The sequence below is a fragment of the Macrotis lagotis genome, chromosome X (assembly GCF_037893015.1).
Source record: "Macrotis lagotis isolate mMagLag1 chromosome X, bilby.v1.9.chrom.fasta, whole genome shotgun sequence".
NCBI lineage: Eukaryota > Metazoa > Chordata > Mammalia > Peramelemorphia > Peramelidae > Macrotis > Macrotis lagotis.
In genome coordinates, this window is record NC_133666.1 from 599,617,004 (window position 1) to 599,636,448 (window position 19,445).

Below are 19,445 nucleotides of genomic sequence, written 5' to 3' on the forward strand. Positions count from 1 at the left end.
TTCAATGGCCATGAAGGCAGCTAAAGCAGGTGGAGCATTTAGAGCTTTGTTAGACATTTAAGAGGCCAAAGTCATTGAAAGCATCCTGAGTCATCACCAGTCTTGACTTTTGTCTTGACATTTGGACTTGGATGCTTTTGGAAGAGAGAGTGAAGCTAATGACTTCACCTAAGTCTGCCTCACTTCAATCCAATTTATGCACAAATCAAAATCAAAAGATATCACTCAGACTATTTTACCACTTTTGCCTACCTCAAAGTCCTGTGGTGACAGGTAAATAATGAAGCAGAAGACATAGATACATTAATAGTCACAAAGTTGTAGTAGAAAGCAGTAGTCACAACCCTGCACAGAAGCAGCTTTGATCACAGAATCATCTTCTCCACTGAAACAGCAGTGGAATTTGGGGTGCTCCTGGGTATCTTAGCAGCCTTTTTGAAGGACTGCCCTGCTTACTTCCTTGCATAATAAAGGGTCTTCAAATGTCCCTGAAAAATTGTTTGCTTACTGTGGCAGGCAGGGATCCCACCCTGAGGTAGAAACACAAAAAAATTTGTGAAAATGATGCTACTCACTTTCAATACATGGAATATGTATAGACACCACGAAATCCAGTAGACCTGAAAGACAAATAGCTCTTGTGAGAGAACTCAGGAGGTATCACATCCATATAGCAGCCCTCAGTGAAACAAATGAAGACCAGCTTATTGAACTTGAAGCTAGATACACATTTTTCTGGAGAGTCCAAAATGATGGGGAACACCATGAAGCTAGTGTAGGTTTTGTGATCATTACTAATCTCATCAAAAAGTTTGTACATCTACCAAAAGAAATGAAGAGCAAGTTCATGACAATGAATTTGTCAATTGTAGAAAAGTACTAATACATTTCCAAACCCATATTAGGTAAAAGAAAAATTTTATGAAGACTTGGAGACATCATCACCAATGTGTTGAAAGAGGACCAGCTTATAATTCTAAATTACACTCATGGCAAAGTAGGCTCAGACTATCAGCCTTGGCAGGGAGTCTTTGGGAGGAATGGAAAAAGCAACGGTAATGGTCACTTAACTGCATTTAATGACTTTATCATTATTAACACTATCTTCTCTTTACCTAAACACAATAAAACTTTGTGGATGCATCTTTACAGTAAACATTAGCACTCAATAGACCATTATTATAATAAGAAGAGACAGACATAATGTGAGTGAAAAAGGTAATGTGTGGCACAAAGTGCTGGGCAGATCATATGCTTATCCTCTCCAAGTTAAGTATGCATATTCAATGAAAGTGGTGTTTCCAAAGAAAACTGATTACCAGTAGACTTAATATCAACAGATCAGAGTGCTTCTCCAAATGACAACAGTTTGTTGCTAAATTGGATGGAAAGCTGAGTCAATACATGGCTGGCAACAGAGGAGCAGAAAAGGAGTAGATAGCTTTCAGAGCTTTGGTATATAGTTCTGCCTTTCCTTATCTGCACCAGATCACACACAAACATCATGATTGGTTTGATGAAAATGAGGAGGAAATTCAAAAGCTGCTCAACCAAAAAAAAAACCCAAAACAAAAACCCTACAGGGTTTACCAGTAGGATAGTTCACCTGTTTCTAAGAAGGCAACATTTAACTCCATCAGAAGCGAAGTATAAGTAAAGTTCTGAGAAATACAGGATTCTTGGCTCAGTAAGAAGTCATATGAAATTCAGTTCTATGCTGTTAGCAACTATCTAAAATACTTTTTTTGAAGCCCTGAAGGCTATTTATGGACCAAAGACCTATGGTATATTTCAACTACTCTGTACTGATGGAACCACATTGATTAGTAATAAGAATATGAATCTAAAGAGATGGGCTAAATGATTCCATTTAGTTCTTAAGAGACCATCATCAATCAAAACTGAAGCCATTACCATATACCTCAATCTGAAGTCAATCTCTTTTTAGCCAAACTTCCAACTGAAGAAGAAGTTTTGAATGTCATTAGATTCTCTTATATAGCTAAGATTCCAGTTGAGATTTACAAAGATGAGATCATATAAAAGCTGACTGAAATCCTCAGGATATGGCAAGTGGAGGTTATCACCCAGGAGTTTGAGGACATTTTCACTATCCAGTGCTATAACGGAAAGGGAAACAGGTTGTCCTGTGACAATCACAAGGGGATCTCCCTCTTAGTCATTACTGTCAGAATTCTTATTAGAATCCTCCTTAATAGACTGACTTGGAAGATGGTCATCAACCTGTGAGCCAGAGTGGCTTCAAAAAAGGACAAGGACAGCTTACTGTCCGACAACTCTGAGGAAAAGACCAGGAGAGGAACTGAGAGCCTGAGGGAAATTATGGCAGAATTTGTGTGCCTAGAGAAATTCATCAATATTATCCACCAGTTTCATGACAGCTTGCTGAATAATGGATGATACTTTTACACATTACAAGTCAGCAGTGGAGGAAAGGAGGGCTCTTGGCTTGTTTCTATGCTTTTCAGCATGATGTTTTCAGCAATTTTATCAGATGGCTTCAAGAAGGATGAAAATGGCATCAAGGGCGGTCACCACACTGACAGTAAATTATTTAACTTGAAAAAGTCTACAAGCCAAGACTAAAGTAGAAGGAGAAATTGGTGTACGATTTTTTTTTGTTCCTAGATTATTGTATGGTCTCTAAGGCTGAGATAGATTAATCTTCTGTGGCTTTTGTTAATTTTGGTCCAACAACGCCAAGAAAACACATGTTCTCCATCAGCCAGCCCACTAAACATATGTGGAACAACACGTGTAGAAATATTAAATGTGGTGGATAAGTTCATTTATCTTGGTTGTATAGTTTCCAGGGGTTTTCTCATAAATGGCCAAGTTGACAAACACATTGCCAGAGCTAGTTCAGTCTTTGAGAGGCTCCGAAGGAAAGTGTGGAAGTGTAGTGAAGGGGGACAGGTAGGTGGTGCAGTGGATATAGCATCAGTCCTGGATGATCTGAGTTCAAATCTGGTTTCAGATACATAATAATTACCTAGCTGTGTGACCTTTGGCAAATTGCTTAACCCTACTGCCTTGTAAAAAAGTAAAAAAAGAAAAAAGAAAGAGGAAGAGAAGTGAAGATCTATAGAGTTGTTGTGCTAACCTCATTGCTATATGCCTGTAAAACCTGGACAAGATACCAAGACCATGCCAGAAAATTGAGTTGTTTCCATTTGAATCTGAAGATCACCTGGCAGGTTAAAATATTAAACATTGAGGTCCTTTCTTGAACTAAACTGCCAAACATTCAAACTTGGTTGCAGAGAGTACAACTCTGATGCCAAAAATATATTTGCCAAAAAGACTATTTTTTTGGAGAACTCACAAGACAAACACTCATATGGAGGTCAGAAGAAGTGATATAAGGACACTCAAGGTCTTTTTGAAGAATTCTGGAATTGATTGCATGCTATGGGAGATACTAGCACATAACTGCCCAAGCATGGTGTACTTGCATCAAAAAAGTTGCTATACTCTATGAGCAAAGCAGAATAGCAGTAGCTCAAAAGAAACATGAGATCCCCAAATTTAGAGACATTTCCACTCTAAATATTCATGTGGACTATTTGTGCCTGACTTGTGGTAGAGTTTCCTGGGTTTATATTGTTCTGATCAGCCACAATTGAACACACTGTACCTTAACTCCAACATAGTGATGTCATTTTGGTTCTCTTTGAGAATGAAATGACAACTAACCATATGGTTTTTATGAATGTAACATGTCTGGATATGTATTTAATTTGAAAACTCAATATAGATTTTTTTTTTGGTAATCAAAGAAATACCCAAGCTACAAACTATAGAGGGCTCTAGTGGAATGCCTTATTCCAAATGAACTCCAGATGTTGCATAGGGTGGAATGGGAGTATTTATTTGTAGCATCAAGTTATTTTGTTAATTCTGCAACAATCTGTACCTCTGGGGGAATTGCCATCTTTGAGGGGAATTTTATGATTGCTCAGAATTTCTCATTAGAATCCCTTTCTGCTGCATACACATCTAAATACACATGTGCACACATGTGCAAATATGTGTACCCAAAGACACTTATGGGCATAGGATGACCAGGATCAATCTGTATTCTGCTAACTCTACTTGAGGATTTGAGGAGTGCCTTTTCCCAGACCTTATGAGGATAGCTCTGTATTCTTATATTTCACTCCTCTGTTCTCCTTCGGTATCATCAAAGTCTTGCTGTAGAGTGCAAAAGAGATTAGGCTTTTTCAATTTAACCTCAGAGGGAAGTAGTATCCAAAACCAGAGGCAAAGAAAGTAATTTAGGATCAATGTTAAGAAAAACATCCAAACAATTAGAATATTCATAAATGGAATGGGCTCTAGGAAAGGGGAAGTTCTCCCTCCTTAGAACTCTTCGGGTACAGTCTAGGTAACTTTTGTTGAGAATGTTGTGAGGGGATTCCTTTTTTGGGAGCTGGTAGGGGTTGGCCTCCGAGGTTTCTTTTACCTCTGAAAATCTGAGATTCTGGGATTGGCTGAATTGGTTGACCATATTTGTACTTCTTGAATGCACTTATGTTTTCTTTTATTCTTTTATTATTTCTTTAAAAGTCTTATCTTTTCAATTAGATCTTAACCTCCTTGAAATCAGGGATCATTATTTCTCTTAGTATATCACCTGAGGGAGGGCTTACAGTGACTTGGACTTATTTATGGAAACATATTGATAAGAATCAAGGAAGGCAAGTATCCCAGAAATTATGGAGCTCAAAGAACAACAATTCTTGTTCAGCATCCCTGAGAATTGGTCAACTAATCCTTCCTAGATCTCTGGTAGTGGAAACTCAATACCTTTGAAGTGTGCCCATTTCACTATTGGGCAGCTCTAATTATTAAGAAATTTTTCCTTATGACCCACCTAAGTCCATTTTCTTATAAATACCATGAATGATTACTAATTTTGCTTTCTAGGACCAAGCACAATAACTCTGATTTCTGTCTTCCTTCAAGGTCCCCCTTTAAATACTTGAAAACAATTATGAAGTCCTCCCAATGTCCTCTCTTAACTATGAATCTCTATTTAGAAGCTTGTATGTCAATGACTAGAATTCCCCCTCATCATCTTTGGTGTAGGAATTCTTTCTCCCAGGGTAAGCTACAGCCCTTCCAGTCCTGTGCTATTCTTATCTTTCTCTTAGTTTCCAAGGTAACAGAAGGAAAATTCTTTTTACAGAGCAAAAAAATTTCAAGTTACAATGCTGATGGATTGTTCCTTCTGATGTGCTTCCAGAGCTCCAGTTGTTGCAGACTGTGCAAAGCCAAGTACAATTCCATCTTCAACTCCCCCCAGGGAAGATGTGCAGTGCTGATTATTCCGGCTTATTGGAGGCTTTCCAGAGTTTCATCTTGGATGAGCTAAAGGCCCGTGGCTTCTGTCAGATTCAGGTACTTTCCATGCTTGGGCAAGGAGGAGAAAGTGTAGGGAAAGGTCTTCAGGCAATGGCATGAACCCTTCAGGCAAAGAGTGTTACATACCCCAATTAACTCACTGACACCTTTTACATTTTTTTAAGTGGAAACTGAAAAATTTTCATGGTTTGAGCTAACTGGTGTGTACCAAGAGGGTATTTTTAAGAAAGGAAAAGCAAACAAACCACTTGATCTAATTAAGAAGTATCCTGGATAGTGAAAACAGTCTTGGTCTAGTATTTAGATGGAGCTTCATATACCGTCTTTGACACAAGACATATGACCTAGGACAAATCATTTCTCCAAAACTTTAATTTTTTCATCTGTAAAATGGGAACAATCACCACCAATCATCCACCACCAAACTCACAAGGTTGTTGTGAAACAAATACTTGGCGACTTTAGAGTGCCATAAAACTGGAGATATTTCAAAGGGACACTTATTTGATTGAAAACTCTGCAAATGGTCAGAGTAGTTAATATATTTTGGGCCTCAAAGCAAAACTGTATAAATACTGGAACATCTCAGGTATTGCCCCATTTGCTAATGCTCAGGCCCCACCTGGAAATCTTGTTTGCTCTCTCTTGCCACAAAGATTCAGAGAGACAGACAGACAGACAGACAGACAGACAGATAGATGATAGAGAGATAATAGATCTATAGATTGCTATTTAACTAGATGATAGATGATAATTAGATAGCTAGCTAGATAAAAAGACAGACAGATAGAGGACAGATAGAGATGGAGAGAGAGAGAGGTCTAGATAATGATAATATATAGACATACACAAACACAGGAGTAGACATACACATATACGCATATGAAATATATATATATATGTGTATACACACTAATTGTGCAAATAAATGAATATATGTATACATCTCAGTCATCTTTATACATATCTAACTAAAATATTAAGCTATATAAAGCAAATATAATATATCTATATACATAAATACCAACAGGACTTTTATATTATATATGTGTTCATACATATATAATTATATATATACATATGTGGGTACACACACATATATATTATATATACATATATATATATACACACACAAACATATGTATGTGTATATAAATTTCTATATATCTGTACCCTACTATTATTTCTTCTGGTCCCTAAAGGGGTACTTCCTCCAGAAGACCTCACCATCATAAGCTATTTTGTAAGCTCAGCATTGTCCTCTACTGGTGATGGGGGCTGAAGGAGGTCAGTCAAAAGTAGTCCAAGTAGTCCAAGGTGGTTAGTAGAACTCATGAATAAATTTACATCACAAGTTGGTTCCCTCTGTGACTTGATAAAAATCTTGACCTTCCCATAAACAAAGACAATAATTTATGTATAAATATATGTATATAGTTATAACAAATATGTGTATACTCAGACACATGCATCTATGTCTTTATCTAGAGAATGTCATACATAATATAGGTGTTCTATAGCTTATAGCATGCTATAGATGTTGATAAATATCACATATATAGGTCCATATTTATATATGAATAATATATGATATGATATTTGATATGATAATATATGATAAATATCACATATATAAGTTCATATTTGATATTAAACCTATGATTTTATTTGTTGAGGATCTTCCAGTTCTGAGTCACTATAAAACTGAGTGATCACATTATAAGTGTCAGTGATAGACTCTGAGTTTAGATTCTTTCTGACTAAATTCCACCCTCTATCTGTTATGCCTATTGCCTTTCAAAGATTCATATATTGTAACAAATAACAGTAATTATATAGAATGTAAGTTTTTTTTTAAGGTTTGCTAAAATGCTTTCTATACATTGTCTCATTTCATCCTCACACCTGTTTGGTAACATAGATGCCACCATTCTTCTCATTTTATAGCTGATGACGCTGAGGTGGAGAGAGGCTGACTTGCCTCAGGTTACCCAGCTAGGAAGCAACTGAGGGGGTTTTTGAATCCAAATCTTCCCAACTTCAGGACAAACACTCTGCATTTCTAGGCTGCCTCTATAGGTTCTGTTATTCACATTTATATAGAAACTTGTTTGCAAAATGCTTACCTCCCAGCAAACCTATAAGGTAGGCCAAACGTGATCAGATCACTCAGGACCAGACAATAAAACAAATAAAACATTGTCTTGGTCCCCTGGTAGCAAGCAGACAGTCACAAGAGTTATAGAGACACAGAACTCAGGAAAGCTAAACAGGATTGAGGAAAAGAATAAGAACCATCTGGTTGGGCCCTAATTAGGTTCTTTCATTGTCTACTGTCTCTGTTGTCTGCTTGTTCCCCAGGGCCCACTTACTCTAATAATTTCCCACTTCATTTGTTTCCCTGTTTTGTTTGCATGTGTTGAATTGTAGCTGATTATTACTCTGTTGTGGGAGATAACCTTGTCTCTCAAGATTCTAGGGCTGAGTACTAGTTCTCTGGTTAAATATCTTTTGTTAAATTCTCTCCTTGCTGTATTTAGTGGATTATCTAGTGGTCCATTTACTGCCATTAACTACTCCCTAATAACTAAGAAAGGTCAGATAATAGTCATACTTCATGCATTCATTCAGACATTCTTCCATCTAATTTAACAAACTTCTATAAATATCTACCGTGTATCAAGCACTGGGCTAGGCATAGTCAACAAACATTCATTAAGACCACACCATATAATTACTAAAGGCAGTATGATTTAATGTTTAGAAGGTCTGGTTTGATATTAGGAGTTCTGAGTTCAGGTCTTTCCTCTGATGAATATTATCTATATGACCATGGATAAATCAGTTAATTTTTTAGTGCCCCAGACAGTTCTCCAAGATTAAATGTGAGTAGATGATGTGTTTTGGTAGAGAGAATTTCCACTCAGGGAGTTTCCTATATCCATGAAACCACTGATTTGCATTTCTGTACCACCTATTGTGCTTATCTCTGAGGGTAACACAAAAACACAAGATGCCCTAAAAGTCTTTTTTCAGTTTTAAGCTATTCAAGCTGTAAATAAAATATGTTTCAATCCTCAAAAAGCATCTAGGTAGTGTAATAAATAGAGTACCAGGCTAGGACCCAGGACAACTCATCTTCCTGAGTTAAAATCCTACCTCGGACACTTACTAGCTGTGTGACCCTGGGCAAGTCACTTAGTTTAAGTTTGTCATTTGTAAAATGAGTCAAAGAAGACAACCACTCCAATTTCTTTGTGAAGAAAGTCCCAAATAGGGTCAAAAAGAGTCAAACATGGCTGAAAAATGACTGGAGAACAACAATAACCTGTTCTCAAAGAACTTAAAGTCTAATTGAAGATGAAACACAGAGAGATAAATGTAAGACATGGTAGACTATAAGTACCCTATGAAAAATAAGAGTAGCATCATGGAATAGTAGGTAACTGAGCTTGGAAGCTTGAAGATGTGGGTTCAGGTCTATCCTCTAACATATCCTTAATCACTCAACGTTTTAGGGTCTCTAAGACCTGCACTAGTGAAATCTCAGAGCCAATTTTATCCCTAATGAAGTCTGGGTCCACTTCACATCTCACTAGGAGGCTCACAACGTTTTCTAAATGATTTTCTGCCTCAAGAGTCTTCTCTTCCCAATCCACTCTCAAAGTGATTTTCCTAAAGCATAGGTCAGGTCACCAACCTCCTATTCAATAAACTCTTATGGTTCCCTATTGCCTCTAGGATCAAGTATAAGCCTCTATGTTTAGCATTGAAGTTCTTCGCAACTTGACCACTTCATGGTTTTCCAGCCTTCCTGCATTCTTTCTTTTTTGTACACTCTATGATCCACTGATACTGTCCTATTTGCTCTTCTTTATGAATAATTCTCTATGTCCATGCCCATGTCCATGTCTATCTTCATCTTCTGCCTATTCCCCATGACTAGAATGCTATTTCTTCCAAATTCTGACTGGGAATCCCTGACTTCTTTTAAGACTCACTTCCTCTACATGTTCTTTCCCAGTGTGCCAGTTGCTTTAGTCTCACCTTCTAAGGTTTGTTGTTGTTCAGTCATTTCAGGAATGTTCAACTTGTGACCCCATTTGGGGTTTCCTTGGCAGAGATACTGGAGTGGTTTGCTATTTCCTTCTCCAGCAGAAAAGGAAATAGAGGCTTACAGGTTTAAGTGATTTATTCAGGGTCATACACCTAGATTTGAATTTAGGAAGATGAGCCTTCCTGCCTCCAGGCCATACATGCTGACATGGATAAATTTATGTATCTATAGACAGACTGATGGGATAGATGGATAGATAGTAGATAGATAAATAGATAGTCAAAATGTAAGCTCCCTAAGAACAACAAATTCTTCATATTCTTTCTTCTTTTACTTCTTTTCTTCTTGTTCTTTTTATTTTTCTTGTCCCTGTTCTTGTTTTTCTTGTTCTTCTTGTTCTTCTTGTTCTCCTCCTCCTCCTCCTCCTCTTCCTCCTTCTCCTCCTACTACCTCTCCTGCTCCTTCTTCTTCTCTTCCTTCTCCTTCATAGTCCTTAAAACAATGTCTGCCACATGGTAAGCACTTATAAATAGTTGTCAATTGTTTGAGAAGAGATGAGGGAGAATATGCCTCTAGCTAAGCAGATAAGGGGAGACTATGTGACATTTGAACTGGAATTTGAATATTTTGTAGGATAGCAGGATTTGAATATGGGAAATATAGGGGGTAAAGAATAATGTAGCAAAGGTAAACAGGCAAGAAAGCAATGTGTATGGTCTGTGAACAGATCTGTATGGCCAGACCATAGAATATGTGGGGAGAATAATGAGAAATAAACTGGAGATACAGGCAAGGGTTAAATTGTGAATGCTCTTGAATGCCAGTTTAATGGTTTTTGACTTTATTCAATAGGAAATACCACTACTAATTATTTATATTATTTACATAGTGCTTTAGCACTTGTAAAATTCTTTGCTTGCAAAAACCCTATAAAATAGTTGTGAAAGAATTATTCTCCCCATTATTTTTGCACATTAAGAAATTGAGATTCTAAAAACCATAATGACTTGCCTATGATCACATGGTTAGTGTCTGAAATGAGATTCAAATTAAATCTCTTGATTCTAGAGGGTCTTCAGTAGAGTCAGTGAAGATTTTGGGGCACAGGGAAATATATCTGATCTATGTAGTGATAAATATTTAACAACAGTCATTTATTAAATGCCAATTGTATGAAGAACAGTATTATAAGAGCCAGACCAGGGATTCTTATCTTTTTTTAACTTTTTATGCATCATAGACTCCTCTGACTGATAAAAATCTAAGATCTCCCCAGAATAATGTTTTGTAATTGAATGAAATAAAAATGAAAAAGATGTAATTTTTCCCATCCAAATTTACAGATTTCCTGAAATCTATCTATGGAATTATTTGGGTTCAGAATTCCAGGTTGAAAGCCTTCACATTAGGGTAAATGCAAAATTTAGAAAAAGTATTGATTCTTGTCTTCAAGGAACTTTCAGTTTACTAGAGGGATATTGTAAATGTTCATTTAATAATCAATTATTCATCATATTTCTATCACTAATATGACAACTATGCTGGCTTACATGTATGTATTTCTTCAAGGTTTTCAGATTGTTTTATGCTTTTTATTTCATCTGATTCTTCCAATAGGCATAATGAATAGATAGTATTATAACATCCCAGGTAAACAATATGAACTTGAAGATTCAATGACTCCTCCATGGTTACATGATTATAGTGCAAGATTTTCATGCTGAATAGAATGTTATTTCCACTGTTGTGGAAATGCCTATGCCATGTTCTTGTGTTTATGTATGTTAATTTTACCAAGAATCTCTAGACTGAATCATTTAGTAAAACCTCTGCATAATCAGGAATCAAATACTAAACACTCTTCATGAGCTCTAACTAATGTTTAAGATCATAGGAAAAGCATAGCTTTATCCTAGATACATCAGGTATTTCCTCAAGATGCTAGTTGTGGTACTTTAATTCCCCTTTCACCAATTTTTTCATCCATGAGGATAAGCTTGCCCAAAAAATGTCCACATTGTATGGAAAGGGGGGGCTTAGTGATAGAGATTGGTGTGTTAAGAGCATAGGGAAGAGATAATATAGACAAGGTGTAGAAAAATGGTGGTAAAAAAATCACTGCTCAAAAATCTCCAATGGTTCTCCATTGCCTGTAGAATAAAGCATAAATTCCTTAGATTAGCAATCAAGGTTCTCCATGATCTGGCTCCAGCCTTCCTTTCTAACTTTTATCTCCTGTTACTTCCCTTCTTTGATATTATGCTCCAGAAAAAAATTAGATTATTTTCCTATCCTTAAGCATGAGTTTTCCTGTGCTCAACCCCTTGGCTATATATTGCTATATGCCTCATAGACCTTGGGAGATGAGGGTGGAAGGCTTTCTAATGTCTTCAAAATTATACCCTATAGGAGTCAGAAGACTTGGTTTCTGCTGTGCCACATTGTACTCTCTACTATTGATTTAGTCTTCTATCTTGAGACAAAATATTACAATGGAAAGAACACAGATCCTAAAGTCAGATGGTCTGGATTCAAATGCAAGCTCCAATACCTGTCGTCTTGTGACTTTGAATAAGTAATTTAACCTCCCTTCTTGGACTTTGGGTTTTTTTTTCACCTGTAAAAGAAGGAATTTAAAGTCCTTTTTCCCTTATGAAATTAAATCATAATGCTAATGTCAGTGGAAAAGAACAAAGAAGTTGCAGGTTTTCTTTATTATCTAGAGAGATATTTATCATTATACATAAGGCACATAATTTTCAATTTTGTCAAGAGTATTTTAAGTGCAAGAGTATTTTAAAGTAATATGTTTATATATTAATAGAAGTTGATGAAATAAGTTGAAATTGCACTATTCATGATTAGTGTGAGAAAAAGACAGAAGTCACCCTCTTCACCCAAGGATTTTTTCTTGGTATAGGTGAACACTTTTGGGACAACTGCCTCCTTTTCTGTCTGTGATGATTCTACAGTGCAAGTAGAGTGTCTGACAGTGGAACGCCTAGGAGTGAATGTTACATGGAGATCCCAGCTAGAGGACATCTCAGCAATCTCTCTTCCTGACTTCCATGATATTGGTATGCTGTCTTCATATTTTAGTGAGTTTTAATGATGCCATAGCTTTCAATATGAGCTATATTTAGTTTTTTTTGTTTGTTTTAAGGTCAGAGTATTGACCTTAGGAGAAGGAAAATGCTCTTAGTGGCTTAAGTGATGGATGAATTAGGTAAACCTGAGTTCAAATTCAACCTTAGACACCTAGTAACTGTGTGCCCCCTAACTGGATAAGTCATTTAAGTTTGCCCCCATTTTCTTAATTGCAAAATGGAGGAAATTAAAGCAACAACCTCACAAAGTCTTTGTGCTGTGATATTTGTAAAGTGCTTTGCAGACCTGAAGTTCTATATAAATGCCAGTCATCATCATCTTTATTAAAGTTCAAATTCTGATTCTGAGAGATACCAACTATGTGACTATGGGCCTGTCCCTCAGCTTCTCAGTACCTCTGGAAACTCTAAGATAAAAGATATAAATGTCATTCTGTAGTGATAGGAGTTTTCTCACTAGGACTTGCCTATATCAATAACATTACATCTGGTTCTAAAACAAGCAACACTCAGCCAAAATACATATGGAGAGGACATCAAGAAAATACAAATCATAGAATGTTCTTAAAGGGACTTTAGTACACAGAAGAATACCTAGAAGTAGTTGGATTCAAGCTAGAATCCCATAATCTTGCTATTGGATGAAAATTTAAATGATTATTCCACTTTCAGGAATTATCTTAACAATAACTTCAACAGCTTCACCAGAGATCCTTCTGCTTCTGCTTGAACATCTACAGTGGAAAGGAGAAGGGAATAATTTTATATATATACTGAGAACTGGCTTAAACACTTATCAAATAGTATAATAGTATCTCATTTGATCCTCATAAAAATCCTACAAGAGAGATGACATGATAACTCCCATTTTAGAAGTGACTTGACCAGGGTCATATAGCTAATATGAATCTGCAGGTCAGCTTCCTATCCACTGCACCATAAACTGCCTCCTAGTAATGAAGAATTTGTTTTCATTCTATGTTTTCAAGTTGTTAGATAGTTCTTGGTAATATTAATAGAATTCCACATTCTTATAACTTTCACTCACTGATCCTAGTTCTCATCTCTGGAGATAGAACATAACTAATCTATTTTCCTAATGACAGCCCATCAGAAACTCATCATTTCCTCTTCGATTCTCTTTTCTGTGCTAAACATCCTAATTAACTCAATTAATTCCTCCTTTACAATCTGGTTTCAAACCCCCACTCCCCCTTGTCATGCTCTTCTAGATATGTTGTAGTTGGAACTACTATGCTTCATTTAGAATAGCCTGAGATTAGTTAATATTTTCAGCAGGTTAGCTTAGATTGTTATTGTTCTCTTGTTTCTACCTTGTCCCACTCTTTGTGACTCAATTTAGAGTTTTCTTGGCAGAAATACTGGAGTGGTTTGCTATTTTCTTCTCTAGATCCTTTGGCAGGTAAGAAAACAGACAAAGTCAAGTGACTTGCCCAGAGTCATATAGATAAGTGTTTGAAGTGTTTGAGGTGAGATTTGAATTCAGGAAGAGGAGTCTTCCTGACTCCCAGCCCAACAATGCTCTATTCACCAAACTACCTAGCTGCCCACTTATGTCATAGTGTTGGCTTACACTGAGCTTTCTGATCAGAGTTCCTTTTTTCAAATGAAGTATTAGTCTAGCTATATCTTTTCTATCCTCTGTATTTGTGCATTTTATCTTTTGGATTCTGGTTCTACCATCCAATGTTTTAGTCACCTCTCCTGACTGGTAAGTGGATGCCATCTAAACTTTGGTCTACATTGTTGACAAAGCCCTGGACTAGTCCACTAAAGCATGGGCTCCATATTGACAATGATTCATTGGTTACAAAAAAGTCACAACTGGTTGCAAGGCTATTGTACTCATATGCTGCCCACATTGTCCATCTGTATCACAATGGGTAGCATGAGAAATTTTGTCAAATGATTTCCTGAAATCAAGATGCCTTGTGTCTTATGCCTTAATCCCTCTAATTGTTTATATAACTAAGTATGATTTGTTGAAGCAGTGCCCAACCTTAGTTAAAGATAGTGCAGAGAAGAGCCTCTTTCAGACAGCAAATGAATTATCTTAATCTCAAATTTCATTGCCCAGGGATAGTGTCCTTTTAGGGTTGAGTCTCACAATGTATCATTTGGTAATTATAAAGCTGGATACTCTAAAATATCACACCACAGCAACATGAGCTAAATTTAACTGGAATGACTATGTTAGTTTAAAGTGCTTTCTGAAATTTAAGTTTTTCTGAGTTGTTTTATGGTTGCTGGGGGAGCACAAAGATTAAATAAATTTTCTTTATATCCCTGCCTCAGGAATTTTATATGCTAAAGTTTTCCTCAGCCCACATAAAAACAGAGAATCATAGACTTACAGATTTGGACAGGGCTTTAAGACATAGAATATTAGGACACAGACCAGGGCATTACAAAGCTGCATGGAATTTTAGAATAAAATCTTAGAACTTGTATTTGAAAACTTAAAATATAGATTGTGAGAACTAGAAGGGACTTCAGAATACAGAATGCTAGAACATATAACATGGAAAGTTAAAGCTGGAAGGAATCAAAGTATGTAGAATATTAGAAATTTAATGTAAAAACAAAAGATTTAGAATATTAGAACTGGAAGGAGACTCAGAATAGAACATTAGAACATAGAACATGAAATTTTAAACTGGAGGGAGTTTGGGAATATAGGATGTTAGATCCATAAGGGATCTTTGAATAAAAAATGTTAAAATACAAGAGACAGAATTTTAGAGATGGAAGACCCTTAGAAATCAGCTAGTGATAATTTAATCATCTCATTTTTAAGGGTGAGAAAAAAGCTTTCAGATGTGAATTGGCTTGACTTGGTAACAACTAGTGCCAGAGCTGAAATGTAAAATTGATTCAATGCATTTTTCCAAAACAGTACACTATTTTCCATGTTATATTCATGGCCTTCTCTCGATTATTTTATGATAAGCACAGTAAATAGCTAGACAGATCCTGAAGAAGAAAAAAATAGTAATTTATATGTACTCCTATTCTAAAGAAAAGAAATTCTTTGTGAAAACTGACCAAAACTAGAGTCACCAGGGGACATCTTGTGGGAGGATGTGGTTTCCCCTCTGATAATGACCTTGAAACATTAGCAATGTGCTCAGAATATTGGTGGTTTCCCTTAATAACAATGCTAGTTTTGTGTCTTTTATGGAGTGGTTGAAAATAGATATGATTTTCCAAGGAAAATTCTGTCTAATGTTTTTCCTCTTGCCTCAGTTCATCTACATTGTACAAACTTTATGATCCCATTCACAGCAAACATTCTTCATGGTCATTTAAATTATTACACTCCTGCTGCATGAGTAGCAACATAGTGTGTAGTAGGAATGGCAATAATAATTATGCAGTTATGGAACACTTTAATATCTTGCAAAGCACCTTTCTTCTAATAACTCTATGTCTTAGTAAGGAAGAGAATATTGGACCAGTTGCCTAAAGACCCTCTGAGCTCTGGCCCTGGTTCCTTACTTACTTTTAACTTACTAGTTAAAACTTACTTTAACTTAAGTAAATCATTTCACTAATTTGAAACTTCAATTTCCTCATCTGCAAAACAGAGACAATATCCCAGTAAGGTAAGTAGGGGTGTTAGAATTGAGAGAAACTGAAGTAGGAAGTAGAAATCTCTCATATTCATTCTGTGGAGTATTTTAAGTATTTACGTTTGTGATGTCTGTGTTACAAATTAACAATTAATATTGAAAGCTTGAACTTTGTAAACTATTTAGTGCATAATATAGTTGGTAGATAGAAGATTGGCCTTAGAGTTAGGAAAAATTGTGTTCAGTCATTCACATGTCAGATATCATGGTCTTCTTTGAGAAGGAAGGACAAACATAAATCAATCAATCACCAATTGTGTGAGATCGTGGCAAATTTAAAAAACTTTACATTTGAGAGGTGCTGTCAGTGTGCACTGGTGGAAGGAGTTTCACACTGGGAGATACCCATATCAATGAAATCACAGATATAGATAAATTAATCCCTGCTACAATCCTCATCTCTCTCTTCACTACTTCTTCACTCCCTGCCATAAATCCTCTATTTTTTATCTTTTTAGATTTATTCTCAGAATACTTGGTTTCCTACATAGCTCACATATTATCTTGTGCATGAAAATTGTTCCTGATCTTCCCATCTGTTGGTTCCGTCCTCTTTAAAATTCCTTTGTCTCAGAGGGAGTTTGGTGGCACAGTGTATAGGGATCTGGCCCTGGAGTTAGGATGACCTGCATTCAAATTCAATCTCAAATACTTAATAACTGGTTGACCCTGGGCAAATCACTTAACTTTGATTGTCACAAAAAATTCCTTTGTATCTATTTTGTATAGAACTATATATGGACATGCTGTCTTGCCTGATAAAATATGAACTTCTTCAGAACAGGGACTATATTGCTTTTGTCTTTGTAGCCCCAGCACTAACATTTTATGCATAGAAGGTGCTGCTAAGTATTTATGATTGACTGATTGGTCGTCTAAGCAGCCTGGTGAATGCATTTTCCCTCTATCCAAGGTCAATTTGGTGATGGACTGAAAGGTAGCTTGTCCTCTTGACTGAGATAACATGAGGTGGTATATAGAATAGACGACCTGCAGTCAGATCATTTGTTTTGAGTCCAGCCTCAGATTACTTATTAGCTGAAGAAGGGGGAGAATAATAAAATCTCCATTGCAGGGTTGTTGTGAATATTAAATGAGGTATTTAAAGGGTTTTGCAAAATGTAAAGAGCTATAGACATGTCAGCCATCCCAGACTAGATCATTTCTCAGATTTGTAGAGCCATTATAAGGTTGAGAAATTGTATTAGTTTGTTATCAACACTCCAGTTTTTCAAACACAAGACTACATTCTTCATCATAGGTTAACTTCACTGCTCAGGATTTAATCGACTCTTCTTCCCAACCAGTAAACAATTAATAAAATGTGGTGGCAGATTGAACCTCATTGAATAAATGGTTTCAATTTTGCTCGATAGTCAGGACTTACAAGCTCAAGGATATTTTCAGGCTCACCATGTCTTATGTTGAACATATCTTCCAACCTAACACTTCTCCTCCCTTTAATTTAGCTACATCAGTTAATGGTATTCGCATTTTCCCAGCCTCCTAGGTTCATATTCTTGGATCATCTTTAATTCTGTTTTTTTGTCCCTCCTACAATCCAATCAGTTGTCAAATCTACAAATATTAGATCTCTAATATCACAGGACAGATAGGTGGTAGTGTAGATAACAATGCTGATGAGAGATATAGGACAAGTGACATAACTGTTTGCCTTAGTTTTCTCATCTGTAAAATGAGCTGAAGAATGAAGTGGTAAACCACTCTAGTACCTTTGCTAAGAAAACTCTGAACGACGAACAGCTAGGAAGTGTGGTGGATAGGCCCTAGAGTCAAGAGGATCTGAGTTCAAATTTGACCTCAGATGCTACTAACTGAGTGATCCCAGGCAAGTCACCTAACCAGATTGTTTTCTCTACCCTACCCCACCAATGAAAGAGTTGAATATGACTGAACAATTATTCAATATCATAGCCTTTCACATTCTAGAAAATAGTTTTCGTGACCCCTACTATATCTTTTCCCTTTTAGACTAAAAAAAAATTCAATTTCCCTCAACCTATATTCATGTTGCATGATCTCAAGACCTCATGCCATCTGGGTTTCATTCCCCAGATTATCAATGTCTTTCCTAAAATGGGGTACCCAGAACTGAACACATTATTTCAGACATAGTCTAATGAAGGCAGAGAATAGGGGGCCTCTTGCCTTCCTCATTGTGGAGACTAGGCTTCTAAATAAGGCTGAAGATCAAATTATTATATGAATACCAGGAGATATTTCATTAGAAATTTTTCTGAAGTCTAGCTGAAGTATATGTAAAGCAATTCCCTGACCTACAAGTTTAATAGCCCTAGCAGAAAATGGAAATGAGATTGGTATGTCTTGGTCTATTTTTGATGAATTGATTCTCATTTTTTGTGATTAGGACTCCTTTTTCAAAGTCTTCACTAATGTGAACCCATTCAAAGTGTTCATAATGCCATTTGGATTTTGCTAGATATCAAAGTAAGTCTCTTTAGCTTATAGCTTGCAGACGTTAATTTTCTCTGAAAATTAGGACAGTATTAACTTTTCTCCAGTGCTGTGATACCTCTCCAATTTACTGTGATCTTTCAAAAATCACTGAAAGTGCCTTAGCAGTTAGATATTTGCAAATTACTTGGGACAGAGTAAAATAATTAATATATTAATACACTTGAAAATTTTTACCCCTTGAAAAAATGTAATGTGGAACGGGCCCTTCTTTCAGAGCAATCACTTTTTTAATACAATTTTGAATCAAGTTCAAAAGATTTTGACTTAAGTTCCATACTTTTTCATCATACAACAGCACTTTTATTACATTGGACATTTGTTTCTTTTTCATTAAGTCTGTTGTTGTTCAGTCTTTTCAGTTGTTTCCAACTCTTCATGACCCCATTTGGTTTTTTTCCCCTGGCAAAGAGATTGGAGTAGTATACTCTTTTCTCCCTCAGCTCACTTTATATATTCAGAAACTAAGGCAAACAGGATTAAGTGACTTGCCTGGGTCACACAGCTAAGTATCTGAGGCTAGATTTGAACTTGGGAAGAAGAATTTTCTTGACTCCAGGACCAGCACTTTAACCAGTATTCCACTTTTCTGCTCTATCTTTCCCATGTATAACCTTAATTAAAACCCATAGATTTTTAATTCATTTTAAATAAGCTAATTTCCTAGACCACTGAAGTATATTTACTTCCCTTTCAGATAATTTTCTTAATCTTTTGTGCTATGTTCCATAGTACAAGGTCATG

General features: G+C 36.2%; 1 protein-coding gene across 1 annotated transcript in view; it reads left to right on the forward strand.

The window, feature by feature from the left end:
- The window catches only part of TG (thyroglobulin), a 369,651-nt gene that overhangs the window by 53,083 nt on the left and 297,123 nt on the right, over positions 1-19,445 (forward strand). Inside the window, exons 18-19 of the mRNA XM_074202133.1 lie at positions 5,270-5,424; positions 12,366-12,522. Of these exons, the coding sequence (XP_074058234.1) occupies positions 5,270-5,424; positions 12,366-12,522 (312 nt within the window). The remainder of the gene's footprint in view (positions 1-5,269; positions 5,425-12,365; positions 12,523-19,445) is intronic.